The sequence below is a fragment of the Leguminivora glycinivorella genome, chromosome 8 (assembly GCF_023078275.1).
Source record: "Leguminivora glycinivorella isolate SPB_JAAS2020 chromosome 8, LegGlyc_1.1, whole genome shotgun sequence".
In the NCBI taxonomy this organism is placed as follows: Eukaryota; Metazoa; Arthropoda; class Insecta; order Lepidoptera; family Tortricidae; genus Leguminivora; species Leguminivora glycinivorella.
In genome coordinates this window covers 182,746-199,532 of record NC_062978.1, presented here as the reverse complement: position 1 = coordinate 199,532, position 16,787 = coordinate 182,746, and the positions used below count along the sequence as shown (strand labels likewise).

The 16,787-nt window shown below is 37.6% G+C and overlaps 1 protein-coding gene across 2 annotated transcripts in view; it reads right to left on the bottom strand.

Moving 5' to 3' along the window:
• Positions 1-10,689: 10,689 nt before the first annotated feature.
• The window catches only part of LOC125229224, a 58,842-nt gene continuing 52,744 nt past the window's right edge, over positions 10,690-16,787 (bottom strand). Inside the window, exons 2-5 of one of the 2 annotated variants that reach the window (XM_048134018.1) lie at positions 14,823-14,988; positions 12,064-12,265; positions 11,658-11,875; positions 10,690-11,440 (exon numbers count right to left, since the gene is read on the bottom strand). In XM_048134018.1, the coding sequence (XP_047989975.1) occupies positions 10,704-11,440; positions 11,658-11,875; positions 12,064-12,265; positions 14,823-14,940 (1,275 nt within the window). In that variant the 5' untranslated portion in view covers positions 14,941-14,988 and the 3' untranslated portion in view covers positions 10,690-10,703. The remainder of the gene's footprint in view (positions 11,441-11,657; positions 11,876-12,063; positions 12,266-14,822; positions 14,989-16,787) is intronic. The other variant, XM_048134017.1, reaches the window with a different exon arrangement.

Below are 16,787 nucleotides of genomic sequence, written 5' to 3'. Positions count from 1 at the left end.
TTTTGCGCTTCGAGAAATTGCCAATATGGCGGTACTTCCGTTCCGGTGCAATTGCGTCTCTTTGCCTCGATGTGATCCCACTTCTGATGTCGGGGACAGGTCAGGATTGGCACCATTTTCAGACATCGGGGCGTTGCTGGGTCATCGAGGATTGAGACGAAGACGATAGTAATCAACGATTTATTTTACACACTTTAAATTTTACAATAACTGATAGGTAAACAACTTGGTTTAGAACAATTATAGCGTGGACAGTTCCGAGGAGGCTCTAAGACTTCTTGTCTCTAGCGTGGTCCGCCAGAGAGTGTTGGGTCTCAGGTATCCCGGCTCCGTCCTAGCGCACGAAGTGGGGACAACAACTGGTTGGGTGGACAACTGGTTGGTTGTGACGTCAGCTGTCCAGCTGCAACTCTTCGCGCGCTGCGCTATAATTGACTGTCCGTGCCAATATCCGGTCTGTCTCCGACATGTATATATCTGTACATCCAGTGCCACTCAACTGTAAATACCTCTGGCCCTCTCGGCCATCCTGCTCTGCTAGAATGCCCTCATTCGATGGACATTTCGTAGCCTATAGCGTATTATACCTGCGCTATAGCAGTATAACGACCTTCTTTTGCTGAGCTGCACTGAATCCGCAGACATATCTTATAAACTTATTTGGGACATATTAGGTAAATTTATTCTAAAACGAGAAAGAACACTCAGTATTCCATCTAATTTAGCAGATCATTGATACACGACTATTTCACTTTTTCTCTCTTGCTAGATAGAGTTGGAACTACATTAAATAACATACATTGAAACAATGGAACAACATTAAATTGAATGTGAAATCATTTTGACGATACACAATTTCTTGCTAAATGAATCTCATAGTTTCTTACGCCCGCCATGGTAACAGCTAACTTATTTTAAATTTCTTATAGTCTACATCTTGTTTTACAACCACAGATATTTATATTGCATATATAACATCAGATTTACATATCCAAATCTTTAAGTAGGTTATTGCATAATATTAAATTAATCACTCATTGGAATTCCTCATTGTGCATATAATATAAACCTATTATAACTTTAAAATAAATTCTAGTCGCAACTGCTCATTTCCAGACGTTATATTCCTATATAATTTTGTGCCAAAAACAATGTTTCTTCTATAATTATTACTAAAACTAAATAGACTCAATTTACAAAGAACACTCAACAAAATATATAATAATCATAATAAGCAAACGAATTATATTGCACGGACCATTACTTTGACAGCTAAAATGCTACTTTAAAACTCGTTAACGTCCCGGCAACGGCTACTATTCCCATCCATCCCCGGCCACTTCTGGTGTGCCACGGGAACCCAATCTAGAACCTCATCTGTTTTCATTTTTGTATCGTCGTATTAATTATAGAAGATCTCTTTACTAACGATTTCTAGCGTGTCCTAAACCATGTCGTAACCTTTTAGTTCCTAGGTTCCTGCTACTTCGAGTGTGTTTTACAGCCTAGCTAACTCGCATAAGTATTTACTTTTTTTCACAATAAGTTTTGTAATGATGTGGACACTCTTATTTAAGTTGTAATAAATTTAGAAGCCGTGCATTTAAATCTATCACATACTCATTTAAGTATGTGATCTCATTTTAGTTTCATTATAGCCTATTTAATATAATTTCTAATTAATCTTGCGCTTCGCAGTTAAAGAAATGTGCATTTAGTCTCATAAATGTACTACAATATCGTGAAATATGCACCCAATTTACATTTTGCTGTCACCTCGACTACAAAAAAAAATACAATAAGAGAAGTAGTCTAACGGATAGGCGTCTGTCTACAGTTTTGAATAAATATGATGATAAAGTACGATCGCTGTACGTCAAATGTGCCGCGATGCCGATGGGGATTACCGCTCCATAAATGGTTTTCACATGTGCAATAAGCATATTAAAATCGGTATCTTTCTTGACGTCTTCCAACGTGCTAAAGTATTATTTATACAGAACAAGCTGTGTGTATTTACATCCATAGTGAATAATTACAGACATGGGTCGTTAATATCTGCCATAGCTCAAGTATCATAGCCTGTCTTCATTCCGATTCAGTGATCCTAGTAGGATGTAAAATTGTGTAGATTAGCAGATATTATTATTGAAAATTAGAATATTACAACATACGGAATCAGTCTATAAGATGTTGTTCCTAATTTTAATGACTATAATGGGAATGAAGTCTTTACGCTTTACCTATAACTAAAACAGATTCCACTTGTTTCAACGAGGTTGTCACGAGTTAGAACCGTACCTAGTACAGCCATTCGTAGCATAAACACAACATAGATTGACCTTAAGACCCGTTTGTTCATTAGAATCTACGTAGCTTGTACACTTTTTTCTTTAATAAATAGTAAGTTTTATCAAACGCTATGCAAGTGTGGAGAAAGAGTACTAGTGTAAACAAAATCATAATTGTAAGTAAATAAATACATTTTAATTCTATAACAGGCTACAGCTCATCTGAATCAACTGCTAAATTTTGATTAGTTTCAGGTAATAAATAATACAACAACTAAAATATTGCACCGTCCACCAGGTAATATCTACGATTCTGGGAACCTCAGAGTATTCTCAAACAGTTTAGCCCTTTATACAAAATAGATTCTAGTTCAAGATCTTTATAGATGGGTGAATTAGGGACTTTTTTTTTTTGTGAAATATTATTGTAAAAATAAGAATAGTTTATTAATAGGAAATATTTTGAAAAACCATGATATCAATATCCTACGGCTCCACAATTGGCTAACCCTGTCACGTGGCAGCCAGAATCGTATCAATAATCAATATAAAATAGTAATTGTTTAAGATGTTATATATGACTCAAGTCACTTGTATTTTATGAATACACTATAAAGAAGCTAAAACTACATCAGTGCCATAAAATTACGTGCAGATACGCAAAATCATTGTAAATTATAATAACTATGGAGTTAATTAAAATGGTCATAGGTAATACTAGTATTAATTTAATATATTTATGTAAGGTTAATGCGGTAACACCAGTATGTCCCGTAGATGTGGTTCTTCAAGTGTGGTTCAAATTTTGCTTATGTGCCACTCTCAAGCAAAAGGTACCATATTATCGCTTAATCATAGGTAATTTGTATAAAAATACGAGCTGGCTGATACTAGAGCAGTTTTATGCTTACTTCTATGTGAATCACGCTGTGAATTGCAAAACGCTTTGAAGACCAACTTAAATAAAGCATCAACCTACAATCTACAATGCAATGCTAAAGAATTGTCGAAAGGCGAATCAATCAACGAGCCCAAAAAGCTCACATATACTTTTCTTCAATCACTTAATTACAAGGAGACAGAAGCTATTCTAAGTAATGGTTTTGTAATGTTCGTCAAGAATAAAGATAAAGTGAATAACAAATGTTCTGTAAATTGCAACCAAGATTCACATTTCCGATAGTATATAAATATAAATCTAACTCGCCTCGTTATAATGCGCGAAACTTTATTTCCGTTGTAGATTTTTTTTTTTTTTGCAATCGAATATCCTAAAGCTTTAACATTATAAGTCTTTGCATTTCGCATCTCATATAAAATATTATCATTTTAAATATCATTTAATAATCGTCACTACTTCATGACTACGTAAAAGTGTTTTATCTTCGTTCTTTAAATTTACTAGTAATACGAGGTTTTTAAAGGGAATCCCAAATACGAAAACCAGAATTTAAAATTAACCTAATAAAATATCAGACAAAAAAAAACAGCAAATTGAGTATCTCAATTTGACACAGAATTAAATTTACTTTAGGAGGTGTACCTCCAAATAACTCTGAAAGTAGTTTGTTTCATTTGCTAACTTACAGTGAAAAAAACCGGCCAAGAGCGTGTCGGGCCACGCTCAGTGTAGGGTTCCGTAGTTTTCCGTATTTTTCTCAAAAACTACTGAACCTATCAAGTTCAAAACAATTTTCCTAGAAAGTCTTTATAAAGTTCTACTTTCGTGATTTTTTTCATATTTTTTAAACATATGGTTCAAAAGTTAGAGGGGGGGGACGCACTTTTTTTTGCTTTAGGAGTGATTATTTCCGAAAATATTAATATTATCAAAAAACGATCTTAGTAAACCCTTATTCATTTTTAAATACCTATCCAACAATATATCACACGTTGGGGTTGGAATGAAAAAAAATATCAGCCCCCACTTTACATGTAGGGGGGTACCCTAATAAAACATTTTTTCCATTTTTTATTTTTGCACTTTGTCGGCGTAATTGATATACATATTGGTACCAAATTTCAGCTTTCTAGTGCTAACGGTTGCGGAGATTATCCACGGACGGACGGACGGACGGACGGACGGACGGACGGACGGACGGACGGACGGACGGACGGACGGATGGACAGACAGACATGGCGAAACTATAAGGGTTCCTAGTTGACTACGGAACCCTAAAAATGACCATACAATATGCAGCATTTGAATTATAAGGGAAAGACTTAGAATTACTAGAGCTGCAACTCAGTCGATATTTCTAAATATTGTATTATTAGTCGATATTTCAATGTCAATGTGTCAATTTAATCTTGTTATGGACGCGAAACTGAAATTGTAGATTATCATACATAAAATTGTACGAAAAGGTCCTGCGCTAAGCCAACATACAGTGTCAGCGTTTACGACCAAATGTTTTTTTTTTCACCCCCTACAGCCAGCAATTTATACAACTGAACGCTGAAAGCCCATCGTATCCGCTTGTTTAAAGAAATATCTTGTATCCTGTATGGGTAGTCTTGCGTGTCCATTTAAAGATCGAATAACAAATGTTGCAAAATAGAATTTCATACATACATTTAATCAATTTAGTAATTATTCAATACATAATAAATAAAATAGTAACATATTCGTGGTATATAATGTCAAAATGTCCGAAAATCAAACAAGATGAATACCTAATTAAGCGAGAATATGTCACTTGATTCAGATCAAGTTCTAAAATAAATAAATATATTAATAAAAGAACCATCATCAAGTTATCCATAAAGATGTTAAGTTTTTCAACGATAGAATAAAATTCTGAAATTTCATTCTTGAATATAATACTGATTAGTCTGCTTACCGCTTACCCTCATCTCACATGCATAAACCTTTAGGTGCCGTTCAACGTAACGATAGAATGTCAGGCTACCACTTACACAACCGGTGCTGTGGCCTCAGTCCTGGGTTATGATGAAATGACTGGCTACCGTTTTGCGCATGCTTCGGCATCATCCAGTACAAGATAAATGATCTGGCTACCGCTTGCACACACCAGGTGCTTCGGCCTCGTCCAGTATAAGCTAAATAATATGGCTACCGCTTGCACACACCAGGTGCTTCGGCCTCGTCCAGTATAAGCTAAATAATCTGGCTACCGCTTGCACACACCAGGTGCATCGGCCTCGTCCAGTATAAACTAAATAATCTGGCTACCGCTTGCACACACCAGGTGCTTCGGCCTCGTCCAGTATAAGCTAAATAATCTGGCTACCGCTTGTACACACCAGGTGCTTCGGCCTCGTCCAGTTTTATGATGAAATGACTGGCTACCGTTTGCCACACAAGGGCTCCGGCCTCGTCCAGCGTTATGATGAAATGACTGGCTAGGGCTACCGCTTGCCACAAAAGGGCTTCGGCCTCGTCCAGTACAACTGTAGTGGTGTTATCTGAGATAAATTTCAACAATTATAAGTAGACACAAACATAACAACTTCACAGTTTCACAAAACTTAAGCAGTTCAATATTCAAAACAATATAACAATATAAAAAAAAAACAATCAATTTCCTCAAATTAAAACACATTGTGAACTATATGACGGTGTCGATATTTATGACGTTTATCATGAAAGTCACTACTACTCTCACTACTACTAGATAAATGCTTTCGAGAACTACTTCTCCTTCGACTATAGCGCTCAGACGAACTTGAACGATCTCTACTTGTTTTCACGTATTATTATGGCCCACCCTGTATACGTGCGATAAAAAGAATTGTATTCAGTATAACCATTTGCACTATGTAGGTCACCATGTATGAACGCATTATGGCCCACCCTGTATACGTGCGATAAAAAAAATATTCGTATCAGGTATAAACATGGCACTATGTGGGTCACCATGTGCAAACGCATCATGGCCCACCCTGTATTATATTATATTATATTATATTATATTATATTATTTGATACACTAGCAGCTGATAGCTGATGCGTGTATATCACTGCACTTGTTGTTCTATAGTTAATGTTTATATTTTAGTTTTAAATGTTTATCAAGTCTGTTTTTGAAACTGTTCACTGAGGGAGCACTTATCACTGTTTCTGGTAGTTTATTCCACTCGCGTACGACACGGTTTGATAGGAAGTGCTTTCTAGGATTGCTTGTGCTGGGAACGCGAGTAATTTTCAAGCTGTGGCCTCTAAGACGATGATTTTTACTCATAACAAACAGGTCCTTAAGTTCAGGTAAGTCATAATAGTCATAGTATATACGTGATTAAAGAAAAACCTTATTTATTATAGTCATGGGAACTATATGGGTCACCATGTATAAACGCATTATGACCCACCCTGTATATGTGTGATTAACAATTTGTATCAGATTGTTTGGTTGTACTAAAATATTATTTGACGGGTATAGATTTATTTTAAACTACTTGATGTTAAATCAATTTAACCCAACCACCCAATGCCACATGCAATAGTTCATTTATCATTATACATTTTTATATATATATATATTTTTTGTTAATGCAGTTTTGAGAATTTAATAACATGTAATACCAACAATATGGGTTGACCCGTGGACTGTATTAGAACATCCAATTTAATAAGGATGGACGAAGACATTATGTATAAGTGAAATTGTTCTGTCTTTGTTTTATTAGAATCTTAATGTCAGAATGTAAAATATATTATTTTTTGTTATTGCTTTGAGTTGACGAGGATGATAAAACCCAATAAGCACTAGTTATTGAATGTAGTTAGTAGAATAAGTACTTAATCAGTTTAATCCACTAAAATATTCTGATGAATAATTCGTAAGTATAACTAGTCATTTTTATTTTAGTTCTATATATACGTTAAATGTAAAAATTCCTATATATAGAAATAAATAAATAAATAAAAACTAAAAGTCCCTGTGGTAAGGTGTCGCAGGCGCTGGCTACATTACCTCACTGGACTGTCAAACTGATCTGTATATATTACATGATAATGTCATAAGCTATTGGCAGAATCACTTAATTGAAACTGTGTGAAGCCACCATTAACAAAACCAAATCAATAACCAACGAGTAAGACCACTTTCCCGCTATGCTACTGTTTGTAACGGATCGTCTTGCGTTGATAATTAAATTCTATTCCTTCATCTCAAATACTATTTAGGATTTGAAAAATTGTACACTAGCATCTTGAGGTAGCAATTGCAAGCAAAATTTCATTAGCCCACATTGGCCCGTTGAATAACCGGATTTCGTAATTTAGTTACTATGCTACGAGAATATCTTAACCCGTAAACAATAACACAAGTTACTTGATCCACCTTATGTTGAATCGAGGCTCGAGTTTGTCCGAGCTAGTAGTAGAACATAACTATTTTCTTGCAAATAACCTCAAATATTACGACATTTTCTGTTTGCTTTCAGGGCACAAAACATGTTATTTATGTTAATTGTTCAGTATATTAGTAACCCCCGATAACTACGATCGATAATTAAGTACGAAATCGTATGAGTAGCAAGCCGGCTCAGATTGAAAAGAAAAACTATTCTTACTTACCAAGTTGTCCTTGATCCTTTACTTACAAAACACAATTCTGTGGGTTTGAGAACTTATGTCACTTCTGAATTTTTACCAACATAGTAATTAAGATTCCAAAAAGGATCCTTCGTGCTATTTATTATTATTTTACGAATCGTCACAGAAAACAAAGTTCACTTCTTTACGCCGAAAAAACTAACTGACAGCTCGCCTTCGCGCGCGAACTGACTGACAACCCTCTTGGGGTTGCCAACATACAAAAATTATATCAATGTTTGGGTAAAATTATGAGATATTTAACATTGTCTTACAAATATTATATAAATAATTTGTGAAGTTACGAGATTCTTAACAGTAATATGGTTCAATATGGCTTAAATTTGTTTTTATTGGCTAGTAACATTTAATTGGAAAGTTTGAAATTTGACACAACTTTTTGTGGATTTGAATTTGACCAGGCGACATTTCTTAAAACCCTTACTGCAAAACCTTTATGACTTTGAAACAAGGTTCAAATTGAGTTATAAATAAGTATCTAAATATTTTGGTTCACTATAAATCACCAAGCTCTCCATCTAGTATTTTTAAAATATGTTCTACTTAAGATAAACAAAATTTTAAGTATCGTGAGACTGAAACAGAACTTAAATCAACTAAACAAAAAATATAATTATTATGCTTGCATTAGGGCTTGCATTCCGGAATTCCGGAATCTCGAAATTCCGGAATTTCGGACAATTTTTCCGATATTACAGTTCCGGAATTGAAACACATAATCTCGAAAATTCCGGAATTGAAAAAAGATATATTTTTGGACGAAAACGTGTAATATCAGCCTGGTTATTTTACAAAACTACCACCGCGTCTATAAAAGATATGTAAATTCATTAAGTTAGACACTCCTCGGATTCAGATAGTGCCTATTTTATGACCAAAGGGTTGCATCCAGGGCTAGTTAGAGCGAGATAGTGTAGTTTTAACCCGCTAATATTATACCATTGTCACTTTCTGGTTTTGCTCTCAATTGTTTTAGCTAATAAGTGAAATATATAATCATTTTAAAGTAAATATTTGTTGTAGAAAGTTTTGTTTTGTGATAATTTAAAATTACTAGACGGGAGTTGAGTGTTATGCTTGAATACTGAAGGACAATTAAACATAAATAAATAACATTAGGTATATTATTAATAGTATTATTTTATTGGCGTTATGTATGCGGGATGACCTGGAGCGAAGTAAAGCGCGAAGCTCAAAACCGCTCGGGATGGCGACGCACTGTGGCCTGTGGATGCCCTCTGCCCCATCTAGGGGACACAGGACATTAAGTCAAGTTATGTATGCTCAATTTATTAGTTCGAACTGAAATTTCTGTAATAATCTAAATTAATCGGTATTAAAGCGGCATAAACTCAAAATTTTACTTCTTTTCTCATAGCACTGAATATTTTAGGCATAAAGTCTTAAGTTCAGAAGCAAATCGTAGTATTTGGTATTACATTCATTCACAAGCATAACGTCGTAGTTACTTTATACACGTTTCACAAAGACGTGTGCATATTTTACTAAACTCTATCTAAGTCTATTACCACTTACCACAAAATCAAAAGATTTGAGAAGCAAAAGTATGGAAAATGATGTATATAAAAGAATGATTTATTTTTTTTACAAAAAATTAAGGTGTAGGTACATGTAGGTACCTAGGAATAAATCATAAAATCTGTCTTTTCGGGCTAGCTTGGATATCTTTTGTTCCTACTCGAGTCTGATAAAGGTAATTCAATATTTCTTTTATTACAGTTATGTGAGTTATGTGAACAAGACGTTATGCAGTTCTTGTAAATTATTACTTGTATATTATTTCGATGCTCAATGGATAAAAAAATAACTTTAGCGTTTACCACTATCAGAAAACTGGCACTAAAACCTCGTTTGTATCGTTAACTGTAGTTCGAAATACCTTGCAAGACCGATTTTGACGTAAAATGGGCTTTCCTGTAAAATTACTCAAATGAAAATTTCAGTGTTATATACCTTTCAGGTACGGAGTTATTGTCTTAAAAGTCGATTTATAACAAATTTTAGTTTAAAATTGTATTATTTCATCAAAAATCCACCAGAAAACCAAACCAAAAAAAATTTTTCAATTCCGGAACTAGTTCCGGAATTCCGGAATTGAAGTCTAATCTCGAAAACCAGTTCCGGAATTGAAAACCGTCCGATATTGCAAGCCCTAGCTTGCATATGATGAAACATGGAAGTAAGTTTCTGACATGTTACAATCGCCTCCCAAAATTTACTGTAGCTTAAATATATTAAGGACACGTTTCGCCATGTCTGTCTGTCCGTCCGTCCGTCCGTCCGTCCGTCCGTCCGTCCGTCCGTCCGTCCGTCCATCCGCGGATAATCTCAGTAACCGTTAGCACTAGAAAGTTGAAATTTGGTACCAATATGTATATCAATCACGCCAACAAAGTGCAAAAATAAAAAATGGAAAAAATGTTTTATTAGGGTACCCACCCTACATGTAAAGTGGGGGCTGATATTTTTTTTCATTCCAACCCCAACGTGTGATATATCGTTGGATAGGTATTTAAAAATGAATAAGGGTTTACTAAGATCGTTTTTTGATAATATTAATATTTTCGGAAATAATCGCTCCTAAAGGAAAAAAAAGTGCATCCCCCCCCTCTAACTTTTGAACCATAAGTTTAAAAAATATGAAAAAAATCACAAAAGTAGAACTTTATAAAGACTTTCTAGGAAAATTGTTTTGAACTTGATAGGTTCAGTAGTTTTTGAGAAAAATACGGAAAACTACGGAACCCTACACTGAGCGTGGCCCGACACGCTCTTGGCCGGTTTTTACTATTTATATTCGCTACTTATGTTCAGTAGGTAAATCGTCGCAGAGCAGTGTACGCCGAGTATATGGACTTGAAGACCGCCATGAGCGAGGTGTGTCCGAGGGTGGCCACGCCCCCCGCCGACAGCTGCAGCGGCCGCTGCGCGTTCTGCAGCAGCGCCAGCACGAGCCGCCGGTTGCCGGTGTGCATGCGCTCCCACCCGCACGCGTACGCCGCCTCCTCCAGCGCCTTGTTCGCGTCCATCAGGTTCTGCCCGGTGAGACAGTCCATGGACACTTGTGCCAACGAGAACGGGACCTGGATAAACGTGTTCTCTAAGCCCCCCAACAGCTCGGCTATGAGACCGCAGGTCAGCAGAGTAAATTCCATGGCTAAAGAGCTTCTGAATATGCTTTGAACTTGATTGATAAGGCTGATATTTGTCGCATGGCATTTAATAATGCTCACTAAGCGACTTGTCACGTACTCATTAACCGTACGCAATTTCTTTCTTTTGCCGGCTTGCGATTCTCTGGAAATATCGAGGAAACAACTCGGAGTTTGTGTGGAAGCAGGCCGGTTCTGTTTATAGTGTTGCTGGGCGTCGTCCCACAGGTGGAGAAGCTCCTGCGCAAGGGCCAGCATCTGCGCCTCCGAGTAGCCGACGACGACGATGAAGAAGCCGGAGATGTTAGCGGGCGCGTACACCGTCAGGAACACGCTGGCCCACAGCGCCACGTTGGCCAGCTCGAACCTCGGCGACGAGTACATCGGCTCCAGACCTGCGCGAGTGCATCACGCTGACGTTAGGTATCAGTATCACATCATGGTTGATACACATCGGGTTCAGGATATTATTATTTTCAGAAACAGATACAAAAAAAAACTATAGAAAATGGCAAAAACTGCTTGCGTGCAGATGGAAGGAGCAAGCTAGGCAATCCTAGTCCGGTAAATAGAATTATTTAGTCGTTTGAGGGGCAGCGGAAAATATCTTACCCAGAAGAATCTGACCATCCACAGTCAAATGCCTTCCAGGCTTGACGAGGGGCACCCCCACATACACGACCCCGTTGCCGATGATGATCAGCCAAAAGATGATGGCTCGCTTCTTCACGGTCCGCAGCGTCGCGTTCACGTTGGTGCGCATGCGGCTCCCGCGCGCCACGGCGGCGTCGCACGCCAGGTACCCGGACACCAGCTTCTTTACTTTGCCGCTGAAAGACATGAAGGTAGTTTGAAAGATGAACCTGTTGTCTTACACAACTTTAAATTCAACAGATTATGAGCTTGTGAAGGCCCTAAGCACGAACAATAGTAACAACAATAGCAATATTAAACAATAGCAATATTATGGTTGGTTCTATTTATGTGGTTAGGTTTTTTTAAAATGTCAGAGTGTCACCTATGAAGGTACATGTAAAGAAGCTTGACGACGCCGATGCAGCTGCTGATGGAGAGCGAGACCTGCAGGATGACGAAGAGCCGCTCGCCGCCACCGCCCCCGCCGCCGCCGCGCCAGATGAACCAGTACGTGGACACGTGGTACGTGTACACGTACAGCGCCATCACCGCCGCTGATGTCACGTAGAATATCACCGGGACCCCTGCCAAACGATGGCATGGTACATTTTCCTATTGTCTAACAAGATGCATTAGGTGCATAGGCAGAGATACAGATCGAAACAGTATTCCACCGACCGCCTTCTGCATTATAAGGCGCTGGTTCGCCCACACATGGAATACTGTTCTCGACTGTGGGCAGGGTCACCTCAGTACCAGGGTCTCCCACATGACCGCATCCAACAAAGTGCGAAAATTCGACTGCCAGTATATTTCTGGTGAGCTTGACCGCTTGGCGCATCATCACATTATTAGAGGAAAACGTTCCTGAGTGTTGTAGAGACCTTTATTTTGAACATGTTTGTACCTCAGATATAGTAAAGGCATTTAAATCAATTAATGTCAAAAAAACTAGTGACCTCTGGGGGGTCTCCGTCCATGCCGTAAAATCCTTAGTTGAGATTGTAGCGCCTGACTTAGCAGTTATATTCAACAACAGTGTTGACTGTGGCGAGTTTCCTGATCTAATGAAACATAGCAAAATAACTCCTTTATTTAAATCCGGCAGCCACTCTGACCCCACTAACTTTAGACCAATATCTGTGCTGCCAACTTTCAGTAAAATATTTGAAAAATTAGTTCTTTCGCAATTAGTACGACATTTTAACGTTAATAATTTGATGCATAATAAGCAATTTGGCTTCACACGGGGTCGCTCGACAACCGATGCTGGTGTTGAGCTAATTAAGCATATTTTCGATGCCTGGGAGGAGTCACAAGATGCTTTAGGTATCTTTTGTGATTTATCTAAGGCCTTCGACTGTGTTTGTCATGAAACATTGATCAGGAAACTACATTATTATGGAGTCAGAGGATCAGCACTAAATTTACTCAAGTCCTACTTAAATGGTAGAATACAAAGGGTAGATGTCAATGGACAGAGATCAACTGGGTCATTGGTCTCTATGGGTGTACCACAGGGATCAATATTGGGGCCTTTCCTGTTCCTTATCTACATAAATGACTTGCCATTCCTTGTAAAGACCCACCATGATATAGTATTGTTTGCAGACGACACCTCACTTATTTTCAAACTCAAACGACAGCAACAAGCTCACAGTGATGTAAACAATGCTATCTCTAAAATAGTGAACTGGTTCAATGCTAATAATTTATTATTAAATGAAAAAAAGACTAAATGTATTAAGTTTGTCACTAATAGTAACGTAAGGAATGAGCAAACAAGTGTCGTTGTGAAGGATGAGGAATTGGAACTGGTAGATAGTACAGTTTTTCTTGGTATAACTTTAGATTCTAAACTTCAGTGGGGTCCCCATATTGTTAACCTCTCGAATAGACTTAGTTCTGCAGCTTTTGCAGTGAGCAAGATCCGTCAGTTAACAGACGTGAAAACAGCTCGATTAGTTTATTTTAGTTACTTTCACAGCATTATGTCATATGGTATTTTACTTTGGGGCAGTGCTTCAGAGATAAATACCATATTTATTCTGCAGAAGAGGGCTATTCGAGCAATATATAAAATGAACCATAGAGACTCACTTAGAGATAAATTTAAGGACATTAATATAATGACAGTGCATTGTCAATATATTTATGAGAATATTATGTACGTACATAAAAACATTTGTAATTTTAAGAAAAACTGTGATGTACATAATATAAATACTAGAAATAAACATAAACTCGCGGTGCCCTTCACACGGCTCTGTAAAATTAAAAAATCATTCATGGGTAATTGTGTTCGATTTTATAATAAACTTCCGAATCATATTACTGAATTGTCAATTAATAAATTTAAGAATCATGTAAAGCGTGTACTCATTTCCAAAGCTTATTATACAACACAAGACTACATGAATGATAAAACAACGTGGGATTAATTGTTATTCGAAATGGTTTCTTATTTTTACGTTTTTTATTATTATTATTGTTGATGAAATTAATATTGTATTTTTTTGGACATTGGATTTTTCCTAGAAATATTCTAGACATGTATTTTTATATATACATAATACCTAATTATATATTTTTTGTTTAACGATTATTTTTATATGAAATTGTATATTATAGACTCAATATTATTATGAACAATAATTTACAACAATAAATTGCTCTGATAATTAGGTTAGATTAAGATCATAATATATATGTAATGAACTATTCATAAGAGCTTGTAACTAGGCCTACATGAATAAAGATATTTTGAATTTGAATTTGAATTTGAATTTGGCGCTACGTAAAGATTGTCGCGATGGCCTACGAGACAAGATTTTCGTTACTTGGATGGCTGGCAGTCCTCAACTGTACTTTTCTCCAAAAACTTCCTGCCTCGCACAGCTTAACTATCACAGCGGTTTTTAAACGGTGACACTTAACTTACCTGTTTGTTTGGGTCAAAGGAGATCGTCGATTTTGTTCAGCTATTTGGCCGTTTTGCGTTTTCTAGCTTTAAGTTTCTTTTATAATGTTGACATGTAAATTGGCTCTACGAATATGATACATAAAGGCCAGTGGAGGATGGTCACGTCACACCAGTCAAGTGGGTGTAGGTAGGTACTGTAGGTAGGTAGAAGGACGTACGTCGGTTGTCGCCGGCGTGCAGATCGAGCGCGAGCACGCGCAGCAGCGCGGCCGCGTTGCGCAGCAGGGCCGGCAGCTCGTGGTGCCGCAGCCCGAACCTCTGCAGCGCCGTCCACATCGCACGGCGCACCTTCACACAAACACACCGTAAACCCTTTTCAAATACCTAAGGTCAGGGCGGGCAAGACCGGCATACTTTATTTGGAATAAAGTTTGAGTGGATAAAACTAGACAATTAAAGTAATCTGGAGTAATCTGCATGGTCCTATGGGCTAACCAATACAGCTACTAGCTCGAGTACCAGCAGATACACCGGCTAAACTGCTATTTAAAGAGTTAGGTATACTTACGTTACCTGCTGTTATAATTATGCAAATAGCAGTTTATGGTAAGTACATGGGCGAAATAGACGAAATGCAGGGAAGCTCATTGTTATCGGCCGCAGGCTCGCCAGGTCCTCAAAACTGACCCACGTCATGGGTCCCACGGTCTTTAGCCACCCACCAGATAACATCACTGAATTCCCAAGCATATCTAGCTTTAAGTATCGCCTAAAAAAGTGATGAAAGTATTGAAAGTGCAGAATTCAATGTTAATTTTTATTGTAATTTAATATTTTTATTTTTTTGTACTCATTCTTTGACTAAATTTTTATTTGATATGCTTACGATGTAAGGACTATGTCTTTCCCATCACGGAACAATGGTGTTCCGGACCTTTGGGAGGCGTGCGCGGGGCCGAAGCCAACGCGTAGAGGCCCTTTCGACACTTTAATGAAATGTAAGGGGTACACCGAGCGGATGTTGCCCTTGCCCGTATCATGGGACACACGCAGAGGCAGCACCCGCCAGGGTGTAAGGACTATTTGAGAGTTAATGGAATCTAAAATGAACTGGGCTATTTTGATGAAAATGATGGACTAAATACTGGGCTATGGATAAAAAACCGGCCAAGAGCGTGTCGGGCCACGCTCAGTGCAGGGTTCCGTAGTTTTCCGTATTTTTCTCAAAAACTACTGAACCTATCAAGTTCAAAACAATTTTCCTAGAAAGTCTTTATAAAGTTCTACTTTTGTGATTTTTTTCATATTTTTTAAACATATGGTTCAAAAGTTAGGGGGGGGGGACGCACTTTTTTTTTCCTTTAGGAGCGATTATTTCCAAAAATATTATATTATCAAAAAACGATCTTAGTAAACCCTTATTCATTTTTAAATACCTATCCAACAATATATCACACGTTGGGGTTGGAATGAAAAAAAATATCAGCCCCCACTTTACATGTAGGGGGGGTACCCTAATAAAACATTTTTTTCCATTTTTTATTTTTGCACTTTGTCGGCGTAATTGATATACATATTGGTACCAAATTTCAGCTTTCTAGTGCTAACGGTTGCGGAGATTATCCGCGGACGGACGGACGGACGGACGGACGGACGGACGGACGGACGGACGGACGGACGGACGGACGGACGGACGGACGGACGGACGGACGGACGGACAGACAGACATGGCGAAACTATAAGGGTTCCTAGTTGACTACGTGTTATTGTGAAGGTTAAATATGCAATCGACTCATGCTTGACCAAGTTCAAGTTTGGAATCTCAGTTGTCTATGTGCAGACTTTTGAGTTTTTCAAACGACACTCTTTTGACAGGACTCGACATGTAAACATGTTTTGTAAATCAATATAAATAAATTATAAATAAATAACGTTCGGATAAACCAAAGTGCCTTCCTATTGTTCCAAGGACCTCCTGTGGGAATTCGCACAGGTTATGGCCCATACGCAACGTTAAGGAACATTGTATTTAAAGCTAGGAAGTGTTTGTATTTTTTCAGCATTATTTAGTCAGCTTTCGTACGGCGAGAATAACGTTAGCAACCACAGTTGTTGACAACATAACCTTAGCAACGAGAGTAACATCATAGTTAAAGGAAAACCGTAAGTAAATTACATCATGG